Source organism: Rosa chinensis, chromosome 1 (assembly GCF_002994745.2).
Source record: "Rosa chinensis cultivar Old Blush chromosome 1, RchiOBHm-V2, whole genome shotgun sequence".
NCBI classification, from domain to species: Eukaryota; Viridiplantae; Streptophyta; class Magnoliopsida; order Rosales; family Rosaceae; genus Rosa; species Rosa chinensis.
Genome location: NC_037088.1, coordinates 28,666,791 through 28,682,879, shown reverse-complemented (window position 1 = coordinate 28,682,879; position 16,089 = coordinate 28,666,791). Strand labels below are relative to the sequence as shown.

The 16,089-nt window shown below is 38.1% G+C and overlaps 2 protein-coding genes across 10 annotated transcripts; one reads left to right on the top strand and one right to left on the bottom strand.

Annotated features, from left to right (window-relative positions):
- The first annotated feature begins 1,746 nt into the window (after positions 1–1,746).
- On the top strand, positions 1,747–5,219 carry LOC112181765. Of its 8 annotated transcripts, none has more exons than XM_024320168.2 (4): positions 1,747–1,881; positions 2,331–2,508; positions 2,840–3,210; positions 4,889–5,219. In XM_024320168.2, exon 3 carries the CDS (start codon positions 2,936–2,938, stop codon positions 3,206–3,208), a length of 273 nt encoding a protein of 90 aa, XP_024175936.1. In that variant the 5' UTR covers positions 1,747–1,881; positions 2,331–2,508; positions 2,840–2,935; the 3' UTR covers positions 3,209–3,210; positions 4,889–5,219. The 8 variants fall into 8 exon arrangements, with proteins under 8 accessions (XP_024175936.1, XP_024175937.1, XP_024175934.1 ...); XM_040511446.1 differs by lacking the exon at positions 2,331–2,508 and adding an exon at positions 2,551–2,650 and having other exon boundaries at positions 1,772–1,881; XM_024320169.2 differs by lacking the exon at positions 2,331–2,508 and having other exon boundaries at positions 2,862–3,210.
- Positions 5,220–6,696: 1,477 nt separating this feature from the next.
- LOC112189498 (transcription factor bHLH91) lies at positions 6,697–9,286 on the bottom strand. Of its 2 annotated transcripts, none has more exons than XM_040507371.1 (4): positions 9,180–9,286; positions 8,185–9,071; positions 7,099–7,530; positions 6,697–7,002 (listed from the first exon to the last, which is right to left on the bottom strand). In XM_040507371.1, exons 2-4 carry the CDS (start codon positions 9,019–9,021, stop codon positions 6,901–6,903), a joined length of 1,371 nt encoding a protein of 456 aa, XP_040363305.1. In that variant the 5' UTR covers positions 9,022–9,071; positions 9,180–9,286; the 3' UTR covers positions 6,697–6,900. The 2 variants fall into 2 exon arrangements, with proteins under 2 accessions (XP_040363305.1, XP_040363293.1); XM_040507359.1 differs by having other exon boundaries at positions 8,185–9,076; positions 9,180–9,285.
- Positions 9,287–16,089: the final 6,803 nt, after the last annotated feature.

Genomic DNA, 16,089 nt, shown 5'->3' with positions numbered 1-16,089 from the left:
ATTGCAACAATCAGGGGGAGATTCTTATCAGGGGGAGCATCCGGAAGTATGCTACCTATGACATATGCGCGTTGTGCTCTTTTTGTCCTTCGACCAGGGTTATTTTTGTCCCGCTGGGTTTTTGTTATCTGGCAAGGTTTTTAATGAGGCAACAATAAGCGCGTTCAAATCATCATTTATTAGTGGACATCTAAGGGGGAGTGTTATAAATATTATTATCTATGTGGCTGTCCACGTAAATACTCATTAGTTATGTACTTTGATGTAAACCCTACCTCTATATAAAGGAGGCTAATGAGACTGAATGAGAACACTTTTACTTCCTCCCAACTATTCTCTCAACTTTATAACAAGGATGTATACAATCGGGTTAGGCTTTTAACAACTTCGCAGAGAACGCGCCTCACGCGCGGAGAAAAAGGAGAGAGAGAGAGAGAGAGCGTCTTCGAGAGAGAGAGAGCACCTCTCCCGGCCGAACGCCGCCGGCTCCCTGCCGTTTGCGTTCCGGTCCGGGAGAGGAAGTTTTCCCGGGCTAGTGACATGGATCTCTGGCGGAGGCCTGGTTCACGGATGGCGGAAGGTGGTTTGACGTTGGACGGGGCAGATCGGGTGAGATCTCCTCCCCTTGGGTCATGGGTGAGATCTGACAAGGAACAACGAAGGGGTGATTGCCAGCGGCTGTTCCTGGCGTCACGGATGGTTCAGGGTGTACGGAGGTGGCTGGGGCTTCGATCCCAGGGCAGGGACGAGCTCGGAGATGGTTCGCCCCTTTCTGGGCTTCAATCTCGGATATTGACCAGGTTTGGGGGTGGCCGGCTTTGTGGTGCGGCGATGCGGTGGCGTAGGAATACGTTGCTGCAACGTGGTGGTGCAAGGCGGCGGTGTGGTGACGATGGAGAATGCTGGCAGCAAGTTTGGAGGAGGGCGGCGATAGTTCCTTGCGAGAAGTGGAGGTTGGGCCGGGCCGCCGTGTTTGGTCAATTTTTTATTAGGATTTTAGTTTCAGGTTTTTGGTTAGGTCAAATAAAACGTCCCTACTCAATTGAGCTAGGGTTTGGAGGTTTTGGTTGTGTTGTGGAGCCATCTATATGGTGTTACTCCTGGGAACAATATGATAGAATTTTGATGCTGTTTGGTTATCAACGGAAAGGTGGATTTCCCTTGCACGTGGTCTGGCGGTTTATGGACACGGTGTGGAAGAGGGTGGAGTGGTTCGTCTGGCTGTTGGTGACGAGGTCGTATCGTGACACTCGGGATTGGTTATCTTTCTTTGTAGCCTGGGGTGATAGGCGTAAAAATTGGTTAGGGGTTGGACCTTTTCGGTTCATGGATGTTACTATTAGTGACGGACCCATAACTATGGATCTTGGTAGGAATATGTGTCGTGGTGTTGATACCACAACCGATTATTCCAATGATTTGTAATTCTTTTGGTTATTAATGGATTCTATCTTTTCTCAAAAAAAAAAAAAAAAAAAAAAAACTTTATAACAGTCTTTTAATAATTCAAATATTTGTATAGTGAATTAAGAAAATAGTAGGGTGACAATAGTCGCACATATTTGGGATTAAGAGTAAAGGAAAAAAAATTTGTAATAGCCACGTGCCCGTTTACTCGACCCATTTACTATATACTAAGTGTGAGTGCACTGACTGTTCATAAGGGAGGGAAAGTACGGTTTTGTCCTCACTTTATCTTTTTTTACTCCTCTACCATTGGTGTCTGATGCTTTGTCGGTTTTATTTTTATTTTTTTGGTACAAGAAGCTATGTCGGTTTTCTTTGGGCAATAGAAGACGGGAGAAGAAGAGCGGCTGGTGTTGGTCTGAAGAAAAGGGAGAAGAAGAGCGATTGGTTCGAATATTATTCAGAGATCGAAAGGTTTGGAAGTTTTTCTTGCTGAATTCTTTGGTTTGATGAACCTTTGTGTTTTATGCAGTACAAGGGACTGTGGTCTTCTGCTTTTGTTTTTTGTTAGCTGGGTTGTTGGTCTTCACCGATTTCTGTTTTAACCCTTGAATTGGAACTCTACATGTTTTTGTGTTTGAGCGTTGGTGATTTCTTATTGAAAATAGATACTGGATTTGAGGATTTTGGTGGGGTAGGCGAGTGTGAGCACTACAATAATGTATTCAATTATAGAATCCTGAGAGTTGATAAGTTAGTTGCTGGGGGAGTTAAGCATAGAGACAAAAGTTTACTGTGAGGGAATGGATGTGGAGCAAGAAATTGCCCAACTTTCGGCCTGTGATTTTATCCAAATTTCCTCTGGTTTTTCGGTTTGTGAGAACTGAAAAAACTAACTTCCAGATATAAGAGGAAACCTGCAGGTTAGGGTTTGATGAGTTGGCAAAGCAAGAGGTGAAACTAGAATTAGAAAGAGAGGCTGTTTGGTCGTTAACATGAGCTCTTACCACATTACGTTGGGTATGGTCGCAATCTGAACTGTTCAACGGTGCAATCATCCATCTTTGGGGCCTCTATCTCAACTTGGTCGTCTTCTTTACAGTTGAGTAATAGGCTCTCATTTGTTTTTATTTATTTATTTAGTTTGTTTGGGGATTCAATTCCAGGCTATGTTCTCCTTCCTTAATTTTGTTATCTTGCATACCGACTACTTTGAACATCTAAAGCGTTGCTCTTGATTGAAGTGAGTTTCCTATTTTCTGTACTGAGCTTTGTTTTTGTGTCTGTGTCTATATAATTTAGGATGTTGATTGATTTGGGCTTCACTGTTAACATCATTGTTCATTAGTGGATTGCTCTGTTTCTAAACAATCTCTACCAATATGTAATCATTGCTTTTTCCCATTTCATACTTCCAATTCATTGATAATAGCAAATCCCTGGCAACTTTCTAGTTCATGTGAAGCGTGAAGTGAAGCCCCATTTTCATGAGAAGTTGTGGATTTGCATAATCGGGAAATCGAAAGAAATGAGTGGGGGTTTGATATGGGCAACGGCAGAGGACTTGGCCAGAAACAGAGGACGCGTTCTTTTTCTGTATCGCCAGATATTGAGAAGCATCAATTCTCCGAATCTGCCTCTGAATTTGGCAGCAAGACTTGCCAAGAAAGCAGAGGCGCGCGCAATCTTCATGTTGGCTTCCGAGGAGAGGTCCCTGCACAACATTGAAGACCTCGTTGATGCTGCCAACTACTCTCTATCCCTCTTGAGGAAAGGAGAGATACCCAAGTATATTCAATGAGGGTAAGTCTCTCTCTTCTCTTTTCCAACCATTTAGAAATTGACCCAGTTCGAGTTAGTTTAGTTGTGAATGATTTTGATGGTATTTAGTCTTCATATCAAGTGAAATTGCTGCCTGCTTGCTTCATCAACCCAGTCTTCATATGATGGTATTTTGAATGTGACCCAGTTGTTTCTAGTTCTGAAACTCTTTGCAAGGTCTTTTTTTTTCTCTTTGTTAATTGTTTGGCAAGTGACTATTATGTGTTTGCATTTAGAATTTGTTGAGTAGTTGGGTTGTGAATAGCAGATGAATATTGGGGTTTTTTGTAATAGGATTTCAATACTGGCAGTGAGTCTTGATCAGTGTTCTGTATATCTTGTGGTGCTAATCAGAAGGATAGTGTAGTAGAGAAACTAGTTATATGGACATCACATTTGACTAAGACTTTCATTTTAGAAATTTAGTGTCATTTCTGTTGATTGTTTACTGTTATGCGTATGTTAGGTGCATTATGGTTGTATTGTGATCTGAAACTTGTCACTACTGTCGGCATCTTCCCCTTTTTATGTATGGTTTATAGTTGTACAAGTGCTGTGTAATTACCTAGTAGAGAAGTATCACCAAAGCCTGCAAAATAGACTCGAGTGTCAAAGATAAACCTTTTTTTTTTCTTTCTATCTTGAACTGAAATAGATGCATTGTAGGATTCTTTTTTCAGCCCGGTTGTGTTTGTACTTTGCTAAATTATATTTTCTGTGGTAATGACTGATTTTCCATTTGATTTAGTTTTCTTTTACGATCAACTGGTCTCTCATTGTTTTTGCTAAATACTAATCATTATTTTTTGTTTCTTACTATATGAAAGTGTAATACGGATGCACAAAGATGAAAAGAACTTGCAAAAATATAAATTCCCAACTGTTGTATCAAAAAATCCTGTCCCATTCACGTGGACCAAAAGTCTAGCATATCCTTTGTTAGATAATAGGGAAGAAGATCAATCTCAGAGGAAGGAGACAAAATGATAAAGAGAAGAAGAAAGAAAAGTGTGAAATTTTCTTGCTTGATCTGACCTACTGGTTGAACATAAGTTCAAATGAAGATTACATATTTGGAGTCTGTGTGTGCGTGGTCAGCATATGGGGAGAAGTACCAAATTCTTGTCTGCATAGAATTTCTAGCTATTCGCACTATTCCAGGTTCTGTTGTCAAGGATGTTTCTTCAGTTTTCTGTAACTGGTTCTGGAATTGTTTGTTTGGTGAACTACTGTTAGTTGTTATGTGCTATGCTAGTTGGTAAGGAACCAAATCGATTCAAGTTATGTTTTCTTGTATGAGTAATGAGCTTCAATTAGTTTTTCTAATAATTTGTATAACTTCTTGTGAATTTCTTCGTGCTACCAATACTACTCTCACATGTTTCTTCAGTTTTCTGTAACTGGTTCTGGAATTGTTTGTTTGGTGAACTACTGTTTGTTGTTATGTGCTATGCTAATTGGTAAGGAACCAAATTGATTCAAGTTATGTTTTCTTGTATGAGTAATGAGCTTCAATTAGTTTTTCTAATAATTTGTATAACTTGTGAATTTCTTCGTGCTACCAATACTGGTAGCTCACATGTCATACCAATCTTGGTCAAAATTCATGCTTTATGTTTTAATTGTTTCTTTTGAAAAATGATGCAAGCCTTTTCTGTAGGTTCTGAGTCTCCTTTGGTAACTGTTGCAAGAGTTGGAATGCGGTGAAATGCTTAGCTGCTCTTCTTTTCACGGTGCATGATGGACAAACTGAAACTGGTCATAGCTGTAGAAAAATGCAAAGTGGAAATTTTGGTGGTCATTGATCTTTGATTGTTGCATATACATACAATGAATCCATTAGTTTGATTTGGTAGTCTAATATTATTTTCCTTCCTCCCAGACTTGTACAAGTCATAATCTTTGCTACATAACGATGATCTACTTTGTCAAGAAAATTGGATTATTAGATTAAATAAATATGTTGGATCAATTGAAACAGAGTTCCTTAATCTTTTATCATTCATTTACTTTCCGGTAACCTGGATCCATTGACACCTGCATCGTGTAAGGGATTTGGATGGATATCAAAGTATCAAACTATCTGCTCACCTGCGAACCATACAAATCAAGAGAATTGAAACTTGAAGGGTTAGTTTATCTTGGTTCCCTCGTTCTTCATTGTCCGAGGCTTAGTTTTGGATTTTAGGAGGAATAGGAGAAAGTGTGTTGAAACTTGGAAGGTTAAGCCTGGTCTGTGTGAACTGTGAAGCTATGTAGCGTAGAATATCTAATGCAGGAGTTAGAACAAGAAATTAATCACTACTTAATCTGGCCTTCTTTTTCTAGTGAGGCTTACCCTAAATCCTTTCAACTGGATTGAATTGTTCTCAAGACTTTGCTTTATAATTTTTTTTCTTTTTATTGAGGAAAAAAGATACAAGTGCCCTAAAATGCCTGTGTTGCTATCAATCGCATCATTTGCCTCTAGAAAAAGGCTGCTGCTTCTCCTTCTCCTTTACTCTTACAAGTAAGCAATTAAAATACCTTGCTCACTAGTTAGAGCAAGGAATGCCATGATCGATAAGAATGTTATATACGTAAGAGTCCCTACTCGTGTTCCTGCTCCAACTCCTATATCAGAAGCTACTCTTAGTCCGCCCATTAACTACAGCCAAGACTCCGCCTCTATACCCTATGCCCCGTTCTTTTGTCATTTTTAATCGTTGATTGCTTGTGGTCTTATTTATTGATCATCGATTGCATTGGAACCCCAAAAACTAAGGTTTCCCGAGTTCTCTTCTTTCAATTGACACCGTTGGTGCCTGGTCTGATAATAGCGTAGTGTGTAGTAGCTGTGCTTTTAGTCGAACGGCTATTACCTACTGAAAAACATTGTACCCGCGGCGCTCGTTTTACCAAAGGTTGCCAATTTCACCAGCCACTACATCTGTGTATCCCACCAAAGAATGAAACCTGGCGGCTGCTCGCTCTTTGATCTTTGATTCACCAGCCACTACATCGATGAAGAATCTCTCCAAAATCTGCTCTTTGATCAATTGCATTATAAGGTCGCAATTGAACAGATCGAGCAAGTTCAAATTGACGTAACATGAAACCTATTAGTCTGAAAGCACCATGTAGAACGACAAAAGTCCACAGACCGCCTAATTGACACCAACGAGTAAAATCCCCTTGTGCTTCAGGACCCCATAGTGGCAAAGGACTAGAGTAACAATTTCCACATCGTCGATTTGGTCCTACAAAAAAAAGCTATCCGACCAAGGAATATGGAGAAATCAAAGATGTTTTAGCACTCTGCTAGTCTGTTCTATTTCAAAATTGCGTTTGTTGAACCTTTGCAAGTACACTACTAGTGACAAAAACCAAATGATCTAGTAAGAAAGACTGAAAGAGTGATTATTTTAGCCAAGTACTTGCTGCAAAGTATCTGAATCTAGCCACAGTAATCCAAGTACTGACCAAAACTCTCAAATCCCAAAAGTAAGTCATATATATAATATTCTATTTCATGCTTTCTGTCACACCAAGTTTATTGTCTACTTCTTTAATCTCTACTAATCAGCATCATATATGATATAATGTAATTAGACCAACATACTATAAGAGAAACATATTATAAAGACTAGGTAGTAATTCTAAGCAACATCTCAGTTCTCATGCCTCCTTTAACTAATAACTATTGGTAGGTGGAATTGCTGCATACTGTCTATCCAGAGTCTCAATGAGCTTGTTGGCAATGGCACTTGCATACAAAGAAGACCCTTCATACATCTGCACAACACAAAAAAGCAACAACTCATAATTTAAAACAATGCATGAAGAAATGCCCCAACTAAAACAAATCCATGAGATAAAGTTACCACCAACCTTGGTGTTGAACAAGAAGCTGTATGAATTTCCAATGTGTCCCCCAGCAGCATGATGAAGTTCAAGCTGCAACTCATCAAGAAGCTTGGACACAGACAGCAACAGATTGATCTTCTTCCTCTGGACCAGTTTGATGGTGACTTCATCATCAATGATCCGGACGTCCACCTCGGTGTCTTTGGACTTCCTTTGAAGCCATGAGCTCCTCAGAGACCCATTGTTGTAGGAGTGGTCATGATCATGGTCACCAAGAGGCTTCATGTTACAGCTCTCATCATCGTCTCCAGCACCTATGTCCTGCTCAGTCTTGTGCCTCTTGCTCCTCTCTCTCCCACACCTTTTCTTCTCCACCAGCAGTTTCAGCTCACTCACAGTCCTCTTGAGCTCCTGTATGTAATCAATGGCATCTCCCACTACAGATGCTCGATCAGGCTTTGCTCCAATTAATTGTTCCCCAAGTTTCCCAAACATCAAGCACAATTGTCAATACTATGCCAAAAATAGAGAAACAGTGATGAAACTATTGATGCTCTAATTGATCCCCAAGCTAGCTAGGTTCCCCAAACGTTTAGCAGAATCACCATTGTTATGCCCAAAACGTAGAACCAGTTATGAAACTATCCAAATAGGTAGCCCAATTAAAACAAGAAAATCAATTCAAGTGGTACATCTGTGGAAATTAATCAAATTATAAGGAATCTTCCAAGAATTAAGCAAAATGAGAATCAACCCAAAGAGAGGGAAGCATGAAAGAAACTACAAAACAGGGTCTCAAAATTGCATTGTGATACAAATCATCCAAAAGGTTACCCAATTGAAACTGCAAAACAAGAAATGAAAGAGGTTCATAGTATTACTCTTGGCATAGTTTCATGAAAATGATCAAACTTATTTGGTACCATATATTTGCAGTGATTGAGATTATCAATTAAAAGGACTACTTGCACCAATTGCCCCCAGACAAAACATTGAGCAAAAGAACCATTAGCAAAGCCAAAAGGGACACAGAGCTGTGGAATTGGGTACGCATTTTTTCATGAAACCAATCAGATTGAGTACCATAAATCCCAGAATTGAGATCAATACCTTGGTTGGGTTTGGAACCAATTCCCTCAAAGCATGAAACTTGTCATTGAGCTGGACTCTCCTTTGGCGCTCAGTAGCAAAGTGTTTGGTCCCTTTATTCCCACCTCTTCCTCTTCCAAATGGCTTCATCTCCTTGGAAAACTCCAGCACCCCATTCTCAAACAACTGCCTACTCCCATCGTCCACCTCATCCCCACCATTGCTAAACAAGCTCGACCCATTTCTGGACCCACCCAAGTTGTACCCATGTGGCAGGGACTGCAGCAGCTCCCTGAACAGCGGCGGCTGCGGCTGAGGAGGCAGCTGGTTCAGGTGGAACATTGGGTCATACATGACCGAAGAGGCCGCCGCCCCAGAAGGAGTCTCGGGCAGAGCCTCATACCCGAAAGACCCCGGGAAACAGCCTCCCGGGGTCTTGGGATGGGGGAAGTTAATGGAGGAGTGTGGGAGCACAGAAGAGGAGGAGGGCAAGTGGAAAAGGCTGAGCAGGTCAGGTGTTGGGGGCAATTGTTGTTGCATTTCATTAGAAGTGTCCCAGTTTGTGGCTTGGTGGGTGTCAAAGGGGTTAACGAAATGAGCATTGGTGGTGGTGTTTTGGTCCATGGTGCCAAAATCCATCTCGTTCTGAAACTGCTGCTCAATTTCCATGGCGGCGTTGTGGTGGTAGTTAGAGAGCTCTTCTTCCATGGAGAGCCTCCTCAAGTTTTCTTCATGAGCAAAGGTGGTGGTGGTGTTGTGGCTGTGGAGGACAACTTCTGGGGCTGATTCTGACATGGGGTTATTAGTACTGGGATCAAAGTTGCAGGCAGCTGCAGCACTAGTACTGTCCACGTACATTTTTGGCTTAATGGAGTTGATGGGTCTTGTACTCTTGTTGATTTGTCTCTCTGTGCTACAGATACCAAAAGAGATTAAGCAATAAAGGGGACGGAAACAAAAGCAGGAAGAGAGTTGGGGTCCAAAAAGATCATGAGGATTGTGAAAAAGAAGCTAACCTTTAGATGAAATTAGCTAGAACCCAAGAATCAGAGGAGGTTGGTTCACAAAATAAACAAGTGGGTGGTGGAGAGTGAGAGAGAGAGAGAGAGAGAGAGAGAGAGAGAGAGGCAGAGCTGGGGAGTTTGTTACAGAGATTCCCATCACTGGGGCCCGCTCACAATCTCCTCATTCCGAAATTCTTGATTCTGGCCCTCCCTGCGTGAAGTTTGCACCTTCCTCCCTTCATTTTTCATTATTCCATTTCTGTATCTACTTGGTAGTTCTTAGAGGATGATAGAAATTCACCTGATTCTATGTAAATTCAAGGGTGAGTGAGATCAAGAGGTGAGTAGCACATGTGAACGATTATACAAGATATGAGTAGTAAGGTTAAATTGATTTAGGGTTTTATTACAAAGAGAAAGAAAGGTGAAATGGACATTGGTTGTTGTCTACCACATCATAAACTAATCTTGTAATTACAATCTCTAATACGTCTTAAATAACTAAATTGAACTGTGAAACTAAAAAAAATATTAAAAAAAATTCTCCAATTCTGATTTCATTTTGTTTTTCCAATCTCTTAAAGCGGCCATCACATTCTAAACATAGTAGTAAGAACTAAGAAAACTCTTATAACCTAAATGTGGTGATTCCTATCATAATCAGAAGCTCATGATATGGATGTGATTTATGAATTTGAGCACTTAGAGTAGGTAAAAGTATGAATCGAGAAGTAACTAAGTGTAAAAATACTTAAACAAACTCGACCATGCTCATTATGAAGCTATTATTAAAATAATTATTCAGTTATGGACTAAATATGTCTTTAGTCGAGGACAACTTAATTGATTTTTATGACATTCTTTACTTATTTAGATGATGATTGATTTTTTTTTCCTTCTGCCACTCCTCTGTATATAAATGTCTCCACGGTAGTAATCTAGACTATACACACATAATAGTTCTATACCAGTATTCTTTTGTTATTAGTTTCTTTTCTATTAATGAAACCACACCAAGAATTGTGATAGTGTAACCTAGTAGCCTTGAGTTCAATGGATGGGTGTACCAAAATTTGTGTGAGGCAGCGGTAAGACTAGTATTGGCTTTGGGAATTCACTCACGCGAATGGTGATTATTCTCATGGAGTGAATTTAGGTAGGGAGCTGCATTTTTAAACAGCAGGTAGTTACAGTTTTTGTGTGGACCCCACCTCCTCTCACCTCTCCATGCAAACCGCCAGCCCAAACTACCCATTCAACAGCTTTGCTTTAGAGTTCCACGACAAGATCAAACTTTTATTTTACTAGGGAAAATCACAATTATCAAACTTTTATTTTACCAGGGAAAATCACAATTTACAGAAGAAATGGGAAAGGTTTTTATGGTCTAAAAATTTATTGGGTGTTGCTACATGTACCCAGCAAATTTCTTAATATATCTAGCATTTCAATATTTTGCTTTATATTTCCAATATTATCCTTTATTTTGAAAAAAAAAAAAAACTCAAACTCGCCTGAATATCCCTAGACCGCTCCAACCTTCTAGTATTAATTCCTCTATTTTGGGTCGTTTATACGATGACTTGGTGGAGACTTTAGTTTATGGTCAGGCCTTGAAAGTTGTACATGTTAGAAGAAGTGCAAATTCTGTTGCACATTTGATGGCAGCCTATGCTTCATCTACTTGTCAGGAATTTTGGTTTTCATCTACTCCTTCTTTACTAGCTGCAGTCTTGGCATTATGTAATTTTTTTCTCATCATTTCAATAAAGAGTGACCTCCTTCTTATCAAAAAAGAAAAAAACATTGGTGACCCCCAAACTCCATCTCCTCTCCTCTATTTTTCTGCCCAAGCCTTTTGAGTTTTGACGGTCATATAATACCCTGCATAATGAAAAACATATATATTTGTGGTTCCCTATTTACATTCTAGAATTTCTTCTTCCTCCTTTTTCTTTTGGCTGAAACTGCTTTTTTTTTTTTTTTTTTAGTACTGAAAGCATAAATCCCGTTGTTCATTAGTTGGACATGTAAATTATATCAGTATGAATGATTACCAGTTTGAAAAGTTAATCAACATATATATCATATGAAAGTAAAACTGAGATGGAAGAGGAGCAATTCAAGTTGCTGGCTCCAATACGTGAGAGGAAGATAGACAGAGGGAAGATCAAAGAGGAAAACAAATAAATAACGGAAGAGGAAGAAAACCGCCATCGATGTATAGCAAGTGCATTTTTTATTGTTTGTTTTTTTTTCTCTTTTTTTTCCCCTAAAATTAATATAAGGGGTAGTACTGAAAATAATAATCATAATTTCTATTGCTGGGTGTAGTTAGATATTGCTGGATACATTTAGAAATATCCAAATTTATTTAGTGCGACTTCATAAAACTATAAAAGTTAACAAACTAAGATCACCACATGTCCACATCCATCAAGCCACGCTCGACAATTTTTTATTTTATTTTTATTTTTTTTGTTTAAAGTACGTTATATATTATACTTAACAAGTTAAAGCACAATTAATAGATAAGGACATTGTATAAAAAATTTAATTTACTAGAGCAATAGTTCTATCGTTCTGGAGTATATTAATATGTCTGCAAAAGTGAATATCAAGGGAATTAAAGCATGTCTTTACTATTTGGATCAATCACACTAGTTTGGACTACAGTACACTTGTTAATCCTAAATTATATATTAACTCTCCATCTATTAATTAGTGAAATTTTATCCTTACATATTTATTTTGTTAACCGTACTTTTTTTTTTATTTGTCAATCACACGGTGTCCTCAAAGGCTTTCGAGGCCCAGAGACTAATCCGTGCTCGGGGAATATTGTCAGAACGCTTCCTCCCCCCTGGCCACCAAGAATATATTGGGATTTAACTCCAATAAGCGTCGGCGGGATTCGAACCCGGGTGTGGGGGTTCCACACCTGGAGGCTCTTACCAACTCGTCCTTGTTTTAGGCTCTATCGTAGTGTGACAACAGTGAGCGTAGTAACAATAAATGTGAACATAATGCTGGTTAATTTTCTTATTCATGATTAGAATGACGTGTTAATTTTCTGCTCTATAAAATTTAAAAACAAAAAAAGCCAAGAGAGATTAATTTCGTGCTGGAGAGTCTGACTGTACCATCCTGAGAATAGCAGTATAGCTTAAGGTACAATTGCAAAAGCAAATGTTACAGAGCAGGAGAGTACTTATGACTCAGTCTCCCCCTATTCAATTATTTCCCAACTGTTCAATTTATTCCTCCAGTCACCTATGTCATGGAATCCCAAGAGTACAAAACATACTTCAGTTAAACATGATAAACATATAATATAAACTTCAGTTAGATCATTCCCTAACTCAACTTCTAAAATAGTTAGATATAAACTTCAGTTAGATCCTTCCCTAACTCAACTTCTAAAATAGTTAACCACAGAATCATGAAAAGAGTTCAACACTAGACCTTTCCCTAATTGGGGTTTTCTATTTGAATATAGCAAATAAGGACAAAACTATATAGGAGGTATCCGGTTTCACATCTACAGCAAATAGGAAGGATATATTGCTAATGTGAAGACCCTGCAGTGAAAAAACTGTTTCATTTGAGACGGATTCGAATAACAGGGCAAACAAATCCAAACAACCCAAACAAACAAGAAAGAAGAACGAAGAAAACTGAATATAGAGAATTAGAGTTGTAGGTGGCAAACAGAATGGCTTGTCTCAATTAGAAGAGAAACATTTGTCAATGAGTGGATCAGTGTTTGTTAGCGAAGAGGAATGAAATAAGCAGATATTTGGTTGTTGTAGTAGTAGAGAATTATCTTATAATAATAGTATTAACTATTAAGTATTAGTTTCCAAAGCTTATGGCATCAAAATACGTTTCTTTGACAATGTCGGATAAGCTAATAATATCGTATAAAGCCAAGTTTGTAGGCATCAAACTATACACTTTCAAGGAGGCAAGATAGTTATGTGGTTCTATAATTGCCTTCTTCCCTTGTCCTCTGTCTTAACAACTAACTAGATAGGAATACAAGTTTGGACAAAACATTTGGGGTCTGCTAGAGATCACTCTTGTGTAGCCATAGAGAATCACTCATCCAGAAATACAAGGACTTGTACCTTTTCAGGCTAGCTTTCTGCAATTGGGTTAACTTGATCAATCAACTTAATGGTATTGTTCGTAGATTATATCAACCATAGAACTTCAGATTGATCTAGCAATATTCTTGTAGTCTAAACTCTAGATGAGACAAGGATTTCATATGTTCAAAACACACACACACACATATGTAGAATTTGAATATATAGTCCATTACTAGTAGAGAAGATACATTTCCTATTATAATTTCAGCAATCCTATTTTCAAAACTTGAAAATAAGTTGAGGCAACCACTTATCAATTGACCTAGATAGTGTACCTATAGACTACAGATGGTATCAATACTAAATGTTTTTTAAACTTCACATAAGTGACCAACTTCAAAAGAAGGGATGGGACACCATCTTCCAAATTAAAGGCGTCCTGACCAATGACGTAAAATTGGCATAAAGTGTGTTATTTGATTATGGATATTGAAAACATAGGAGAAACTTCTCAAACCTAGATTGTAAAACTGCACGGTAGTAGACTAACTAACTTAAATGAGGAGTTTTTAGTTTCACAACTAGAAGAGAATGCTACTAGCTAGCATATAAATATTGAAGAAGACTGAAGCATGGACTATAGTTTGTACATTATAAAGTGAAATTTATACATTGAAATTACTCAGTAGGTTCACAGAAATGAATAATTAAGTACAATGTTTTGCTTACACCTCAGAAGCAGGAAATAAATCCTCAAATCCAAGTGAACTTTAGTGATGTGATGTTGATCATTCTAGCCACAATTTGCCTCAATCCAGCGAAACAATTTCTGTTGATATGCCTCAAACTATCAAAATAATGTACTTCTGTGAGACAAAGCCCCGTAATCCTTTATGTGGCTCATGATCTGATCATCCAGCAATTTGTATATGTGCTTCTTTTATGTGATTTGTTTCCCTTTTGTGAATTTATGAACAACACCTTACAAGTTCAATTGAAATGCAGCCAGGAGTTTTCGTCATGTTTGTAGGAATCAAACTATACACTTTCAAGCTAATAATATCGTCCAAAGCCAAGTTTGTAGACATCAAACTATACACTTTCAAGGAGGCAAGCTAATTGTGTGGTTCTATAATTGCCTTCTTGTCTTTGTCCTCTGTCTTAACAACTAGCAGGCATACGTTTACGTCATCCAACTAGATAAACCTAACTAGGAAGGAATACAAGTTTGGACTAAACATTTAAGGTTTGCTAGAGATCACTCTTGTCGACATATAGAATCAACTCATCCAAAAAATAGAAGGACTTCTACCTTTTCTGGCTAGCTTTCTGTAATTGGTCAACCCGGCCTGAAGCTTAATCAATCAACTTAATGGTATTTCTGGTAGAGTATACCAACCATAGAACTCCAAATTGACTCTAGCAATATTCTTGCAGCCTCAACTCTAGATTATGAAACAAGAAGGTCTTCATATGTTCAAAGGATACAGAAAACATTTATGAGATGTGTGTGTGTGGAAGGATTTGAATATATAGTCCATTACGAGAAGATAAGATAATTTCCTGTTAAAATTTAGGATAATTTAAGTCAAGAAGGGAACTAAATTGGAACACCCTCTTGCAAATTCAAGACTTCCAGACTAATGACAAGACAAAATTGGCATGACGTTTGTTATTTGATTATGTACATTAAATACAAAAGAGAAGCTTCTCAAACTTAGATCGTAATATGGCACAGTAGTAGACTAACTAACTTAAATAAGGAGCGAGCTTTATTTTCAGAACTACAAGAGAAAGCTTCTACCATAAAACTATTGTGGTGGACTACGGATTATAGTTTGAACATTATGAGATTGATGTTATTGACTCATATGATTTGTGTTTGTTTCTTATTGATCTTTTATTTTTTCACCTCCTGCATGGTCTGACTTGAACCACCACATGACAGTGTCACGTGGTAGTCCGAGACCACCTAATAATTACCCTTATTTCTGTGTTGCTTTATTGAAGTTGTACCGTAATTACATTTACTCCCAATGGAATGGTTTATGCAACTCACTAGTTAAAACAGAAAGTATAGTGAGTTTAAACGGTTGCCGGGTTGAAAATTAAAAATAAATTTAGGATTTTTGGAGACAATAACTACTATATTTTGTGGCACTCCAAACATGAACTTTAATTTAGGGGATATATTTTTCATATCCAACTTTTGTGGCACACCATTTGTATCAATCTAAAGAATTACGTGGCAAACATCGTTGATCTTTTAATCTCCTCCAACATCTTAAAATGAGTTGACTAAACATATTATGTGTAAAAATATTGTACATGCAAACTTTTAAACGCAACAATTCAATTAGTGCATGCATTTATAGTTTGTTATCATGTGAGAGTTGACACATCTGCTTTCACACAAAATTCAAGCTAGAAAGGAAAACACAATCTGCGCACCTATTAAGAACTAGTGCATTTTCATGAAATGGTAGAGGCTTATATATAGTGTGACTACACTAGTATCACCAGCTTATATACAGTGCTTAATTATCAGAGGATTCTCAGCTATCGTAGCCTGTTGGGGTTGGAGATAAAGAAGTTTTGAATCGAATTATCGAAGTAGACATGCATGTGTGTCCCTCAAACAATGTGTAAAATTTTGTTCATGGAAAACTCTGGAACGCAAACAATAATGCCAACTATACTCAGCTTTCCTTTTTACTCTTATTTCCATCCAACCTTGCAAGTGTTTCCTTTATCATATTTGTACTAGAAAGAAGCCTATGAACTGTTTGGTTTAAAGACTATGATAAAGGAAATATCAAATATGATAA